The sequence below is a fragment of the Mytilus galloprovincialis genome, chromosome 9 (genome assembly GCF_965363235.1).
Source record: "Mytilus galloprovincialis chromosome 9, xbMytGall1.hap1.1, whole genome shotgun sequence".
Taxonomy (NCBI): Eukaryota; Metazoa; Mollusca; class Bivalvia; order Mytilida; family Mytilidae; genus Mytilus; species Mytilus galloprovincialis.
This window is the reverse complement of record NC_134846.1, coordinates 67,965,486-67,982,010: the sequence shown is the minus strand read 5'-3', so window position 1 is coordinate 67,982,010 and position 16,525 is coordinate 67,965,486. Positions and strand designations below refer to the sequence as shown.

At 31.6% G+C, this 16,525-nt stretch overlaps 1 protein-coding gene across 1 annotated transcript in view; it reads left to right on the top strand.

Moving 5' to 3' along the window:
* LOC143045742 (RYamide receptor-like) overlaps positions 1–15,875 on the top strand; it is a 75,402-nt gene extending 59,527 nt beyond the window's left edge. The window contains exons 2-3 of the mRNA XM_076218458.1: positions 10,683–11,441; positions 15,054–15,875. Coding sequence (XP_076074573.1) covers positions 10,698–11,441; positions 15,054–15,401 — 1,092 coding nt within the window. The 5' untranslated portion in view covers positions 10,683–10,697 and the 3' untranslated portion in view covers positions 15,402–15,875. The remainder of the gene's footprint in view (positions 1–10,682; positions 11,442–15,053) is intronic.
* Positions 15,876–16,525: the final 650 nt, after the last annotated feature.

Below are 16,525 nucleotides of genomic sequence, written 5' to 3'. Positions count from 1 at the left end.
GCAGCCTGGAATTACGTTTACAGTCGACCTATAGATAGAATGATTAATTTAATTATAGGCCAGTTTTAGATAATATAGACAACACTTTGAAAAAAAATGTTCAAAACACTATCTCACCCCCTTTGGAAAGATTACCATTTTAAAAACTTTGGTCATAGCTAAATTAACGTGATCATCTGTTTCTATTTATCCCTAGTCCAGATGAGAATATGTTAGTAACTTACGTAACTTAACAAATAAAATGTGTGCTTTTATCTGGGATAATAAACCAGATAAGGTCAAGCGAGATCTTTGGTGTCAAGATTATCATAAGGGTGGTTTAAAAATTCTAAATTTAAAAGCATTTGTACAGGGACTAAAACTTACGTCTGTATAATTCGAATTCAAAGTGGGTGAGATTAGTCTCTATTGTGGAGCAAATACATTTTATTGAAATAAGTTATATTTGGCCTATTAAAAGGTCATCAAATAAATTTTAGCATGAGTTTTTTAATGCTTGGAAACCCCTTAATCAAATTAGAAAACCAAGATGTATTGATGAAATTCTATCGTTTTCTTTATGGGAGGTAGAAAACTTTAAAATTGGTGGTTCAAGATTCTTCTATAAAAACTGGGCAAATGCTGGAATTTGGACAGTGCAAGATTTGTTAGATGACCAGGGTAAAGTTATGTCATTTCAAAATATCCAACAATTATATCACATTAAGCCAAATATTTTACATTTAATTATTATTGAATAGGAAACTCGCTTAATGAGTGGTTAAACACGATCAATATTGAAGTAAGGAGAAATAAATTCATGCAATACTACCTTTTAACATAAGTATTTTTTTTTAATCAAAAAAGGGTTCAAAGGACATGTACAAAGTATTGAATGAAAAATATATTACATTTGCTGCAAAGGAAAAATGGGAGAACCGTCTTAATATGACTGGTATTAGCTGGAAAAAATACACACTTCGTGTACAAAATATACCAAAACCACTAAGCTTTGCTGGTTCCAATATAGAATTATCCATAGAATTTTGGGAACTAATCCACTACTTTACAAGATGAAAATAAATAGTAACAACATATGTATATTTTGTGAAGAAGGACCAGAGACCTTAGAACATTTATTTTTGAGCTGTCCGATGGTCGCTAGTCTCTGGCATGCACTCCACATCTGGATTTTTGAAATGACAATAATAATATAACAAATACAGGAGTCCCTGGGCCCCTATCATAGAATAAATAATAAATGTTAAATATTGATTGAAACACCACTTATGTATATTGCAAGAACAAATAAGATTTCAATGTTATAAGATATTTATTTATTTTCAACCTATTATTGCACCATATATACATCATATATATTCAGTTGTTGTTTTATTATTTAATTCTTCCTTTGTGTGAAAATGCCATTATGTATACCTTTGTTCATACATGTTGTGCTAGTCTATTTGTTACAATAAAGAAAATTCATTATAAAAAAAAAAAAAAAAAAAAAAAAATAAAGATTCATATTAAGAATAACGAAATTTTACAATTCACTGTTTATAAAATTTTAGTAAATAGGAAACACATCTGTATACATTAACTTAATAATGTGTTTGATTAATAGATTGTTCTTTGCTCGTTCAGTGGCATTCCTAGGTTTAAATGATACATATATTTCTTAATTTTATTGATGAACTTCGGTTAAATATTTAAGAATCAGTGTATCGGAATCATTGATATAATACGAATTCTTAGACACAAATGTTAAAATTTAAATTAAGGTATCCATTTAAAAAAAAGGACAATACTGTTCGATTAGTACACATAATGTTGACAAACGTCCAAATAGAGTGAAGACTTGTACGCGAACAAAGCAAAAAGCTAAAACAAAACAAATACAGGAACACATCGCTTAAGGCAATTCAGGGGTATAAAAAAAATGACAAAATTTTCTAATACTTGAACTTAAAACTTTGTAGCATCGTTATTGAAAAAATGAAAAAAAAAATGTGGGTCTGTGGCCATCCAAGAGATTTTTTTCACCTCTGACATCGAGTGCAAATAGCTTATTTCTCAATGTCTATATAGGGAAAATGGACATAAAACCTCTTTGATTGAATATTCACAGCAACAAAAAAAATGACAGAAGTTGCTTATTCTTTCATACTGAAAAGCTTGATGCCTCTATGAGATTGGAATAACATTTTGGGGTCATCAAATCACAATGTTATCCTATTTGAATTCCTCGAAATTTAAATATAGTGTTTTAGTGCTAAATTATTATTTATATCTTAGAGTGGTATGAATTAGTTTTTCAAAGCAAAATGTATGTTTGTCAAAGTCTGAAGTCAGTCTGAGATATCTGCATTAAGGAAATAATCAAAACAAAATCAACGTTGAGGCAACAATAAAAGAATCACAGCGTGTACACAAAACAATATAACAGTTTATATAAGCTTATACATGATTGGAAGTCTGAAGTTGGAACTTGAAGTAGGATAGTAATAATAAATAGATAAAATACATATGTGACCATACAATTTGTCTATTTAGTATAACAATATCCAGATAGCTTAATTGCTGAGATTAAGGTGGTACTGTTTATCTCAATTTGAAAGTCATTTAAAATATTACCTTTTATAAATGATTTAAATAGCAGTGGTTGTAGGCGGCTAAGAATCTTTTTTTTTTTGTCAATTAGTTACTCGGTACTACAAGTAGAAATCTCCAATAATTTTTAGGATTGTAAACTTATAACACGATTAAGAATTTGCCTTTAATATTTTTGGCGGATATAAAGAAATTCATTACTGTTTCTATTGTCCATCCTAAACCATTTGTACTTTCATGAATTGTTCACCCTATACTAATGGCATCCTAAAGTAACTCTATCTCGTGTCCGCATGTTTCAAATGGTTTTTGTACAATAAATTACAAAAACAACCATGTTATTTGATTAAAACTTCCGATACGAAATTAATATTAGCACTTTTGTTGGTTTATTACAATTGTATATTTAAACATAAAATTGAACTGGCATCCACAAGTCGATTTAATTAAGTTATCTCAATCCTAATAATTTTTCAAATCTCATTTTCTTTTTTGACATATTTACTGACAGTAAAAAATCAATGACCTACTCGAAAGTATCCGAAATACGCGATTGAAAAGTGTGAGTTTATTATATACAATACAGATACACAAAGGGTGATCAACCAGATCAGTCATGGTGTTGGCATCTAAAGATTGGTATTGACAGAGCTAACAAAACATAAATAGATTGGTCATAAGCAGGAATTCTCACAATACGTTGTAGGAAACGATGTCGATAATGATTATACATAGAAAGAAATAAAAACATGATAAAACTTTTACTAGTAACAGTGTTTAAGGACCGACATCAAAAGATCAATGAACGACAAAAAACTTAATTCAAATAGTTTGGGATGGGGGGTAAAAATTGCTGCAAGTTTTGTTTAATTGACATCGATTTTACATATATCCTTATTGGTCAATCAATTTTTCCCAAATTAAGTTAGGAGGGGTAGGGGGTCAATGAAAAAACTATATGAATTAAGTTTTTTATCCTACATTGAACTTTTGATGTCGTCCCTAACATGAATTTACTTTTTGGATTTTCCCTGAACCATGACTCTACAATTACTTTGCATCAACTGTTGTTACAATTAGTGTCGCGATGTTCTGTTGTTGTAACTTGTGCTTATGCTATTTTATAAATTGGTATGAATCTGTCCTTGTTACACATAAATATATAACTGTTGATAGATCATAGATTAACGTTCAGAATCCACACTATTCTAAAATGTATAAACAGCGCAATCGGAATAATAATTTTGTAAAATATAGACATACAATCTCAATGACTTTTGGGGAACATGGAGCAATAAAATTCAAAACAAACATAATATAAGTGCAAATTTGCTGATTACAGAACGGATGCTCGTTCGTTTCTGAAATCTTTTAACGACGAAAAATGTTGAACTTTTATTTCAGAATTCTTTTTTGTTCTTTTATTCATATGAAGTAGACTTATACAGGGCTGTCATGAGCCTCTTCGGAAAAATGAAAAAAAAACCTAGCATATTCCTTTCATGTTCCGTTTCATCTACCCAATTGTGAATTTACCATTCCTATGAAACAACATTCCAACAACGCCTGTATATTGAGAATATATCTCCCAGTTATTTTAAACATTGTATTTTCTGTTAAAGCAACTATTTTTATAAAATAAGTTATGATTTTTTTCCCGAGAATATTATTTATTTCTAATTTTTTTGAAAAAATACATTTTGATGGTAGCGACGATGTGTAATATCAATGAAGGACAGATATACTTTTTAAAACATTATATACTAGAGCACTTGTAATTTATGTTCGGGTTCAGTATGGTCTGTTTTTGCTAATTGGTGTAATGGTGGCTACTGCATGGGTTTCGTTTTCCTCAATTTTACTACACTGTTGTTCCTATATTTGATGTTTGATCGATATCGTCGTGTTTAAGAGTTATCAATTTGTGAATGCATTTTAATGATAATAATTTAAGTTTCACTTAAGCAAAGTTTTAACAAAAACTCTTTTAAGTTGTAGATAATGTTACATAATGATCTATGTATTTTGAATAATGCATAACACTTGATGAGATTTATATTATATTTTCTTTATTAGAATTCTGATACAATTTTATCATATAGGTGAGACGAAATCGTTTTTTGTTGATGTTTTTTTGTTATTTTCAAGCCAGGAACCTGGGGTGGTGTTCTCGAAACTCTCTTAGGACTAGGACGTGTCCTAAGAACAACTTATGACAAGTCTTTGTCCTACGTCATGTTCTCGAAGCTCTCGTAACTTAGGATTTATCTCATGTTTCGTCCTAACTTTAGGACACCTAGGTGTCCTAAGATCATTTTATCTTCATTGTCACTTTGTGCATGCTTTTTTGCTAATTTTTTTAACGTAAAAATTGATATGAAATTAAGCGCACCATAAATAAAATTTACTAACTAGTACATAAAGAAATTGTGCATGATTTTAAACTTTGAACCTCGTGATTCACGTTACGATGACACCACGAATTCACATTCTTATTTCAAAACACATTGTATCAAGTTTAAATTACAATCCTTTTTAATATTATTTTATAATTACATTCAAAATCATGCATTTAATAACATGCTACTATACAAATTTCGTAAACAATTTTAATTATAGTTTTCGTCTTTTATAAATGTTTTAGCAAAAAAAAATGCTTTTACTATTTCAAATTTCGTACTTAAGATATGTTTAGGACGTCGTAACATAAGATGCGTCTGAGATAGCTTCGAGATACAACTTAAGACGATTCTAAGACGATTCTAAGACGATTCTAAGTCCATCCTAAAATTGGTCTTAGGTATGACTTGGGATACTTTCGAGAAAACCACCTCTGATGTTCAGTGGTTGTTGATGTTGTTCAGAATTGTTTTTTTTTTTTCTTTCTCATTTTTCGTTTTTATATCGATTAAACCGTTGGTTTTCCGGTTTGAATTCATTTTGGAGGCTCTTTATGGCTTGCTGTTCGGTGTGAGCCACGGCTCCGTGTTGAAGACCGTACTTTGACCTATAATGGTTTACTTTTACAAATTGTGACTTGGATAGAGAGTTGTCTCATTGGCACTTATATCACATCTTCTTATATCTATTAGCCATTTCCGTCAATAGCAAGCTGTGCACAGAAGATTAATTCGAAAATGAGACAAATAATATAAATTTGCTTTGGCCTTGTTAAATAGACCAGTTTCACATAAGCTACTAATCAACGCTGATCTCGAAATCTTCTGCGTGTTTGAGTTTAAATCTCGCGATAATTAACGATATCATACGTGACAGGGGGCTACTGATATTTAGCAACACAATAATAAATCAACCGCTTATAATTACTGCGTTATGTACATTGCTGTATGTCAGTTTGATTTTTCGTGAAAAGAGAAAAATATTTTGATAAAGAGAAAACAGCCTAAACATCAGAAATTCATTTAATTTCAGTTCTGTTCCAGTTTTTCTTAAATATTTTTTACATCTTCTTCACATGCATGTAAAGGGTTTTTACGGTCTACATATAGGTTTAGTATCATAGACTCGAACTTTTAATTTTCTTTTAAAAAAATACAGGTTACTGTTATGGTGACTTTTGCATGAAATTTTATGGGTACAAGGACATGATACCGGCACTACTAAATAATCGAAATTTCCAATAATGGTAGTACAATGTAGGGGAGTATAATATATAATGTTCAACGAAAATTGATAGAATTTTTCCTCACATACTCTTGTCAAAGATGTAGTACATAATTATTGTGATATGCTAACAATATGAAAAACACAATGATAGATCACCGAGTGTTTTCAAGCTATACGCTGTGAAAATATGAAGCATTTTGTATGGATTAAACAGAGGCATTTTTAAGGTAAAACAAATAATAGAATTCCAAAGTAAAATGTGAGAAAATAGCTCTTATAAAATGCGTTCAGAAAACAACAGAAAAAATGGAGTCACCATGCGTTTTATCCTGTTTAGCGTACATGGCATATAACATTAATAGAACACTTTCCTATTGATTGTAATAGACACGTAGTAGACAGGGCCCTGGTACCGTGTTGAAGACCGTACATTGACCTATAGTTGTTAAACTTTTGATACATTGTGACATGGACTGATCGACAGTTGAATCATTGGCACTCATACCACATCTGCTTATTTGTATGTACATTTGTTTCAAATATTACTGTGTCAATGATGTTTTAGACGGCCATGATATAAATGAAGTGAGATATAAGGCAGTTTTAAAATACGTATTAGAAATACAGGTTCATCTTCAATTTTCAAAGATCGGACTATAATACAATGCATTCAATATCATTTTAATTTCTAAGCTATGTTCATGATCGATTTCGTCTAAGCAGAGGTTCAGTGCCAGCGGGGCGAGTAATTTTCTACATATTGTCAACTTTATCATTTTTCGTGCCATTAAAAGTAATTGAATATCCTGTATTTACAACAAGCGATGTATGCCTTAAATTAAGATCAAATGCTGAATGACCCCCTCCTAAATTATTAAAATATTCCCAGTGGCATTAACCACACTGGCCATGATATCTCAGTGTTAATAAGGTACCAGGGTTAACATTTTAAACATCTGTACTAGGGGATGACCATTTGATTTTCAGGAGGGGGGGTAGAAAAATAATATTCTTAGACTAATTTCCTAATAAATAATTATGACCTAGGCAGGATGGAAAAGAATGATCTGCAACACAAACTACAGGAAATAATTGTGTACAAAAGTTAAATGAATTATCAAACGGTCGCCCTTTTTCAGTAACTGTATATGGGCGTTTTTCAATAAAAGCGTTCCTTTCAGACCTAAAAAAAACGGAAAATCAACTAGTCTAAAATTTATTTTCAAGAGTTATTTTGAATACCTCTATTATAGACCTGTTTGCAAACAAAAAGTGCAATCTTAAATACTCTTTAAAATGATATTATTTTCATAATTTGTGTACCGTTTCGTAGGGGACTTTTGTCCCCTACGAAACTGCTTCTAAACACACATATTTTTGCAATTTTGAATGTTTCCTATAGACATTCCAGTTTGTTTACGTTATATACTAGAAAAATCTCATTTTTTTCTGAATTGGAGAACCATTTTTTATTAATAAAGATTAGACAGTACTTCACATATGAAGGTACAACTCATGTTACGTAGTGGACATTTTGATGCGTTTCGTAGTTGACAAAACCGTTTCGTAGTGGACAAAAAGTTTCGTAGTTGACATCAACCCTATTCTATGTTAATAAAAACATAATAAAAATTACATGAAACTAACCTTTGTTATTTGCTTTGCACGAATATAATTGAAAAAAGAGTAAAAAAAGACTGCATGGTAGTGGTAGTGTCCACTACGAAACGTTTTTCTCCCAAACTTGTTTCGTAGGGGACCGTTTCGTAGGGGACGTATTCACATGTTTTATTTTTTTCTCACAACCCCAATATTGCAATAGTAACAAGACTGACTATATTCATCAAAGCGTTATTAAGCTGTACACTGATATTTTTTTCATAATTTTAAAACCAGTTACTGAAGGAGATTTGACCCGTTTCGTAGTGGACATTTACAAAAATACGGTATCACTCTGGTCCATTTGATGTGCTCAATTTTTCTTACCAGCAGTTTAATTGCCGTTATAAAAGCATCAATTCTTTTGTAAGACCCTAATGTTTATATCTCTTGCAAACAAAAAATTACATTGATTTTATAAAACTGTTTATAAGCAAGTTTTAATGACTTCGTTTCGTAGTGGACATTGTGTTAGGGACACACCTTCTAAAATAAAAAATCCTATGTTAAAAGCTGTTTATTAAAATATGTTGGCTCTAAACATACTTTTGAATTATTAAAGAACTTATATTAAGTAAAATTAATATTTATTTCTTCATTTTTTTAAGATATTTGAGAGTATGAATGTTGAACAGGCGGTCTAGGGACATGCCATTTTGGTTGTTTTGGACCATTCAGGAATCAATATCTTATCAATCTCTAAAAAATAAACAGTTTCTTTGCTTAAAAATGTTATATCTAATTCAATGTACTGACTGCACAAAAAATTACTTGCAAAGATCAAACACATTTTTTTTTAAGTGGCTGGGACAAGAAAGTACGTTTTTATTGAAAAACGCCCATATACAGAAAAGGGTACGTTTTATCAATTTTCACCTGGTGAGATTATACAAGGTGAAACGAGGATTCCACATGGCCAAGGTGTTAATTGCCTTCTTAATTTATGACCTTATACTATGTATATGAAGTGAGCCCCGCTTATTTATCTAATTTATTCTTCCCGTTAGGTGAACGATCTCAGCGTGAATTCGTGACATTTAAAGGTACAATTAATATAAAGCCAGGCGGCATATCAGATCGTATATAATACTGCAATCAACAACACAGCAGTAGTCCGTTTTAAAATCTTTTATTGTGTCAATTGTTAATAATTAAAGTTGTCTGGTCAATATAAATTTTATATTTTGATTCAAATGATGCTCATGTTGTTAGAAATGACCCAAATGTAAACGCAAACACTCAATCAGATGCTTGTTTTTCCAAGTCTTAATGGTCACTGCTTACAACCGTTAGCCCCCAGTTGATAAACTCTCGAGAATTATCGCGTGATTTCATAGTTTTGCTAATTAGATTAGACATGCGCAGTTAAATGTGAAACTGGTGTATTCCCTCCGTCATTGGCAAAATAATCAATAAGAAATTATATAAGAATTCATGAAATTTGTTCCATAAAATTGTTCAAAAAAAAGTTTCACTTTGCGGCAACAATATTTTTTTCTTTCCGATGGCATTTCTTTTTGCTTCTGCTTTAACTACTTATTTTAATTAATTTATTTTCTTTTATATGTCTTGATAGTTTCTGTTGTCTACATGGTATAGCTGTATGGAGCTGACACCGACAGCTGTATTACATGTAAATGAAAAGAATAATTTCATAATGTTTGCTTTGTTTAACCGACTTTAAGTCGAGTTATGTAAGTAACATTATATCAATTCTTAAAAAAAAAACATCTTGTACCTCATTTCTCGACAAAAATTAGGACTTGAGTCGTTTAATCTACATGTATTATTGTATAGTATACATTATTCATTTATTTTAAATGGGGTTCATGACGGTTTAATGGAATATGTACAAGAACAAGTAAATTAAATTAATCTAGAAAGCCCAATTTATATTTTATTTTTTTGCCACCGGAAAGTTTTTTCCAAGATCTTTTATCTGTGTTTCAAGGTTTCATTTCAATATCGACGGCAAACAGCGATTTGATGACAGGAATGAGGATATGCAATATACGTTACTCCCAAAACATTGTTTTTCGAATTCATTCAACTAATATATTATGTATATATATATAATTTATCAATAAAACAGAAACATATTTATCAAGTGAATGCATTACTATTGATGAATATTTAATGTGCTGAATGGGCAGGTGAATGTTTTCGTACTAAACATTGTTGAAAGATACATTCCTGCAGTTTTAATTACATACACAGTACCAATTGTATTGCACCAGATGCGCAATACGACAACTAATGGCTCTTTAGTAATGCTCGAAGACAAAGAATTTGAGAGCCCGAAATTGAATACAAACGCCGAAGAGAGGGTAAAACAAAAAAGTCGATTTCAAAACATTTTAAATAATTATAAGCGAATTAGCTCATGGTTTAACAGCCACCACATGTTTTTGATATACGGTCATATTACGATACTCTACAGAATTTTAATGTACGCGGTCAGTGTACTCTTTTCTACTGGGAAACGTTTAGTATATGGGTATTGTATTCGAGTTCGTGTTTACAGGCAAAAATACATTGCAATGCCGTAATGCCATGTCAACGGCATATTTACCTGTCTATAATCAAAATGTTTTTTCAAACATATATTTACACGAGTTAATTTTGTATACAATTGTTTACTTACTATTGAAAGACCAATCATGCATATCAACTGACAACAGATTGCAATAAAATGACAACGTTTCCTTGTTCAATGTAAATTATGTACGTAAAAAGAAATGTACTTCATAATATCCATCACAGATTAATTTCATACTAACTGCAAATTATTTGTATTTCTTCAGGATAAAAGTACTGTAATGATAGAACATCACACCATGGAGAACAGCACAGACAAATCTTTTCCTGTAATTGATATAGACGATGTTTGTATATCCGAGATCGGTCCGTGGGAGAGCTTTCTTCTCATTATGTACAGTGTTGTTCTAATTGTGGCTATATTTGGAAATGGCGTTGTGTGCTACCTTATAATTAACGATCACAGAATGCGCAGTGTTACCAATTTATTTCTGTTAAATCTTGCCTTTAGCGATATCATCAAAGCATTAATGTTGCCTATAACAATCATGGCAAATCTGATATTTCATTATTGGCCGTTCGGATCATTTACATGCCCACTGGGAACTTACATTCAAGTTGTTGCTGTATTTTCTAGTGCGTTGACAATGCTAGCAATGAGTATTGACAGATACATAGCTATTTTACATCCGCTACGACCAAAAATAACTAACAAAGGTGTGGTATTAGTACTAATATGTGTATGGATTATGTCTGCCGCTGTGCCTTTACCGACTGCCATAACATCTAAAATTGTATATTCTAATGACACAGATCAATGTCCTAAAGGCCAATGTATTGAGGTTTTTACAGGAGATATGAACAGATCAGTATATAGTCTGGTTATCTTGCTGCTCCAGTATTTTATTCCCCTGATGGCTCTAGCTTGTACGTATAGTAGAATAGGTTACATTATATGGATAAAGAAAACACCAGGTGAAGCTGTCCCGATGAGAGATGAACGATTAGCGAATTCAAAGAGAAAGGTAAAAAGTTTATAACCGGCTACAATCATTTCTGGGTTCTTTTTTTGTTGTTTTTTCCCGGCATTTTTTTACCTTCAATTTGCATTGATCTCATTTGGCAGTAACAAGAAATCATTTTTAATTAGTCATGTCTGCATGAATCGTGGTTCTACATTTGCTTATTTTATAACAAAATAAAACACTCAAACAAATTCTCGTCAACTGAAAAACATTCAGAGTAAGCTATTTTCTATATATTTTGTCGTACACATTGTTATCTGTATACTGCTTGCGTTTACATATAAATCATCTTTTAAGATATACACTACATCATTGATACTATCTGCCGCAATAACATTGACGGTATCAATTTTCCTGCACCAGATGCGCATTTCGACAATACATGTCTCTTCAGTGATGCTCGTGGCCAAAATATTTGAAATCCAAACCTTATATAAAAGATGAAGAGCTTTAATCCAAAAGGTCCAAAAAGTATAGCCAAATCCGCGAAAGGAATCAGAGCTATGAATGAGGGAGATACATTCCTTAACTTATAATAATTTCTTACATTTTGTAACAGCAAATTTTAATAACACAAAAAAATCCGTATTTTCATGCCAGTACCGAAGTACTGGCTACTGGACTGGTGATACCCTCGGGGACTAATAGTCCACCAGCAGAGGCATCGACCCAGTGGTAGTAATAACATTGACGGTATTAATTTTCCTGCACCAGATGCGCATTTCGACAATACATGTCTCTTCAGTGATGCTCGTGGCCAAAATATTTGAAATCCAAAGCTTATATAAAAGATGAAGAGCTTTAATCCAAAAGGTTCAAAAAGTATAGCCAAATCCGCGAAAGGAATCAGAGCTATGCATGAGGGAGATACATTCCTTAATTTATAATAATTTCTTACATTTTGTAACAGCAAATTTTAATAACACAAAAAAATCCGTATTTTCATGCCAGTACCGAAGTACTGGCTACTGGGCTGATGATACCCTCGGGGACTAATAAATTGCCTGTAAAAACAAATTTTACGGAAAAAAGTTTTTTCACTTGCTGTGAAATCGTTTTGAGTCGAGCTTTACCGATGAGTTACGTAGCGGCCGAATAAAGATAATACTTTATAATAAGTCCATAACCGAAAACGACTACTGTGATCTTTGGCCAAAGTTGAATAAACAAAGGCAACAGTAATAAATGTATACCGCTTTTCAAAAGTCATAAATCAATATGGAGAAATCAAATCCGGGTTACAAACTGAAACCAAGAGAAACACGTCAACTACAAGAGGAAAAGTACGAAACAACAGAACACTGAAGTGCAATAAAGAACAAACGTCAATGCAACATACATAGAAACGGACTATTAGATAGCAACTGCAATATTCCTGACTTGCCTCAGGACATTTTAAGAAAAAAATGTTGAATTGAACCTGGTTTCATGGCTAGCCAAACCTTCGCGCTCTGTGGCAATGTTAATTATACCGCTAAAATGACAACAGTACATGACGGGAATACAGTACAAATAAATAAAAGAATACCTAAGACAGAGAAATACATAAATAAATAATTTAATAGTACAAGACAATAACAATCAAAACCAAGGAGTAAACAAAGACTCAAAAAAAAAAAAAAACACAGGACATTTACATCAACAGTTATAAATAATAAATAAGAAACAACACGAACTCCATTAAAAACCGGGAGTGAAATCAGTGCTCCATAAGGGTAAGCATTTCCTGCACCGTATACGGCACCCGTCGTGTTATTTCTTTGTTCAGTTCGGTAATGATGGAAGGTTTTTATGACTGAGGAAGAATATCAGATGTGATTTCTGACACTCTTTTGTCATAATAACCGTTTCTATAAAAATGGATATAGAAGATGCAAACTTCTTGCAAGGTCATAATAAATATAACTGTGTGAAGAACAACAAATACTACGAATAAAGTAAAAAGAACCATTTCATACTAAAATCCATAACAAATATTCCAACTTAACAATGGCCACCTTAACAAATCACCTTTTGGTTCTCAACTAGCTATCGACATGTGATCGCAGTATTTAGATACCAGAATAACTGTCTGATCTGTAAATTGTATTGTGTCCTATACCCAATTGCGACATTCTGACTGTTGTGGATTTGTATATCGAAAGATGCATGCTTGCAGAAGAGGTTTTCCAACGCCGTATCCGGTCTCTTTCCTATGGCTTTTTTGATTGACTTTGTATCTTCTTATTTTGTAAAATTTGAACATCGGTAAACTACTGTTGCCTCCAATTTATGCATTGTCATTATAGTGATTATATGTGTGATGAACACGTAAACAAATATGGTAATCGTGACTTAATATAACAGATTTTTAGACAACAGAGAACTTTTCTATTTTCTTCTATGATATTTGATCGTCTATCAGATCTTTCAAATTATTAGCTAAGATAATTATTAGATATTAGCTTAAAAAAATACAGGACAACATTTGTCATCCTAGACTCCCATAAAAATCAAATTGTATCTCCTTAAATTTTAAACTATTTGTACTTAATTGCAAAATTGCATTAAACTTGTAAAATAGCCTCAGTTGTTTTTACTGATATATAGATATAAACCAAGAACAAGACATACATGTACCAACCCAAATAATATATCAACATAATTCTGTATGATATCGTGTATTAGTTGTTGCTATATAATTAAAAGCATGTCTTCTACAACGATGCTTATGCTAAACTATATTTTTGTTTAAGGCTTTTTTGTTCAAATCTTATTTTGACAAAAACTACAATGAGAAAAATAGTATATTCAAATCAAATATGTTAATTTTAACAAGTTAATGACACCAACATGACCATAGTTTATCAAAATTAAAATGTCTGCACACAAAAGTATGCAGAATATTTCATCGTATTTACATATCAATAAATTTAACATTATTTTCAACGAATTTTACTTAATTTCTTGTTTCAAGAGAAAAATAAAGGTATAAACCATACCTCATCAAAATGTTGTTATATAGATATTTCTAAACTTTTGAGTCGTTTGTAGTGTTTTTGCGGAATTGGATAGCACTGGACTTCCCAATGATTTTAGAGACACCTTTTTTGATTAGGTTAAACTTTGTTACGAGTTCTTCCGTTAATAGAAGTGTACAAGTATGCATATAGGGCTACGTGTTGAAGGCCGTACCTTAACCTTAAATGGTTTATTTTTATTAATTGTTACTTTAATGGAGAGTTATCTCATTGGCACTCATACCACATCTTCCTTTATCTATGTAAGTCCTGTTTCGTTGAATAAGATTTCGCTGTTTCGATAAAGTCAGTATGCAAGACTCAAAAGATGTGTTTTGTTGAATTCGTGATTAACATTAACCAATAAACAATAATTCTTCACGAATAATGAAGCACAATCAAATACCTGCGACTCCTTTAACATGTAAACTTAAATTTAACATCGATTTGTTTTTAAGGATAGACAATAAGTTTCATATGCTGAAGATTATATCGATCTTCTAAAGTATTGGTAATTCAAACTTTAATGAGCAACATGTACTCTAGGTATATAGATAATGTAATATGGGAATCATGATGAATTCATAATGTATATCAATATTTGTAATTACAGATGGTAAAGATGATGATCATTGTGGTACTTGTTTACGGAATGTGTTGGCTACCGATTCATATTGTAACATTAGTAGGAGACTATGATCCTAGGCTTTACGAACAAGAATACACAAAACTGATATGGAATACCTCATTCTGGCTTGCAATGAGTCATGCCTGTTACAACCCGTTTGTATATGTCTGGATGAATAAAACATTTCGTAGAGGATTTTATAAAATATTTGCTACATGTTGTTGCAAGAAAGCTAGAAGAACGAACTCTCTTCAGGAAGAGCATACAATGACAATGACATTGAGCACTAGAAATGGTCATTCGGGGTCGCAGTCAGGATCTAATTCTGTGTGAATGATTGTTAATATTTGGTATTCCAAATGTCATTTAGTACTTTTAGACAGTGATATGTCAATCTCACCTTATCACATATTGTGGTTTAAATGCACCAGTAAACTTCATACTCCGAAAAAGTGACTGTATAAATTGATACGAACACACTTTTACCAGTGTTTGTAAGATATCGTTTCATGGCTAGTTAAAGACATGCGCAGGGGCTATATGTAAATGTCAACACCATTAAGGCAAGGCGTTTTGGTCAAAATTAATATTTTGAAAACGCTTTCAATAGCTAAATTCATTCAGATTAATGCAGACCATATCTGACATTTTTGCAACTGTAAATGTAAATGTAGATCTAGCTTTTATTGTTGTTATAATGTACAGAACGGTGACATTCAGTTAAATTGTCACGAGAAGATATTGCTAGATTTCAAGAATACAACTTAGGATTTTAAAACAATGGTAAATTAAAACATATATAATGTACAGTTTTTGATTGATTCTTTATAATAGTTTGGATTAACGTCCCTATATTAAAGAACAAGACCCTTTACAATAAACTCATTAGTTAAGTTCTGATATAAATCTGTAGGAGGTTATGGGGACGATAACCGTTACATTGAGATATTGAATGATTTATGGATTGGTGTTTTAACTCCACATTCAGCACTACGTGCTACTTCCTTGCGAAGGAAACCGGAGAGTCCAGGAAAACTGACAATCATAGTCTAAATTATATTGCAGTGCCACGTGCCGAATTCGAATTCACAACCTCAATTTTTAAAAGCTAGTGATGCAGTAGTTTTACAGCTTAAACTTAAGTGTGTTCACATTTAAAAAAATGCTACCCAAACCCAATTAGTTCATGGTAGCTCACGATTCACAATTATATTACAGGTTATAAAAGCAATAAAATGATTTGTAAATATTATTAGTAAGCGTAATATAACATAATTCAATATCTTGACTTACATCTAGGAATTGACAATGAGGGTCGGTTGAAAACAAATCTTTACGACAAAAAAGATAATTTCAGCTTTCCAGTGGTGAACTTTACTTTTCAAAGCAGCAACATTCCAGCAGCACCTATATACGGGGTATGTATGTCCAAATTGATACGATATTCCCGTGCTTGA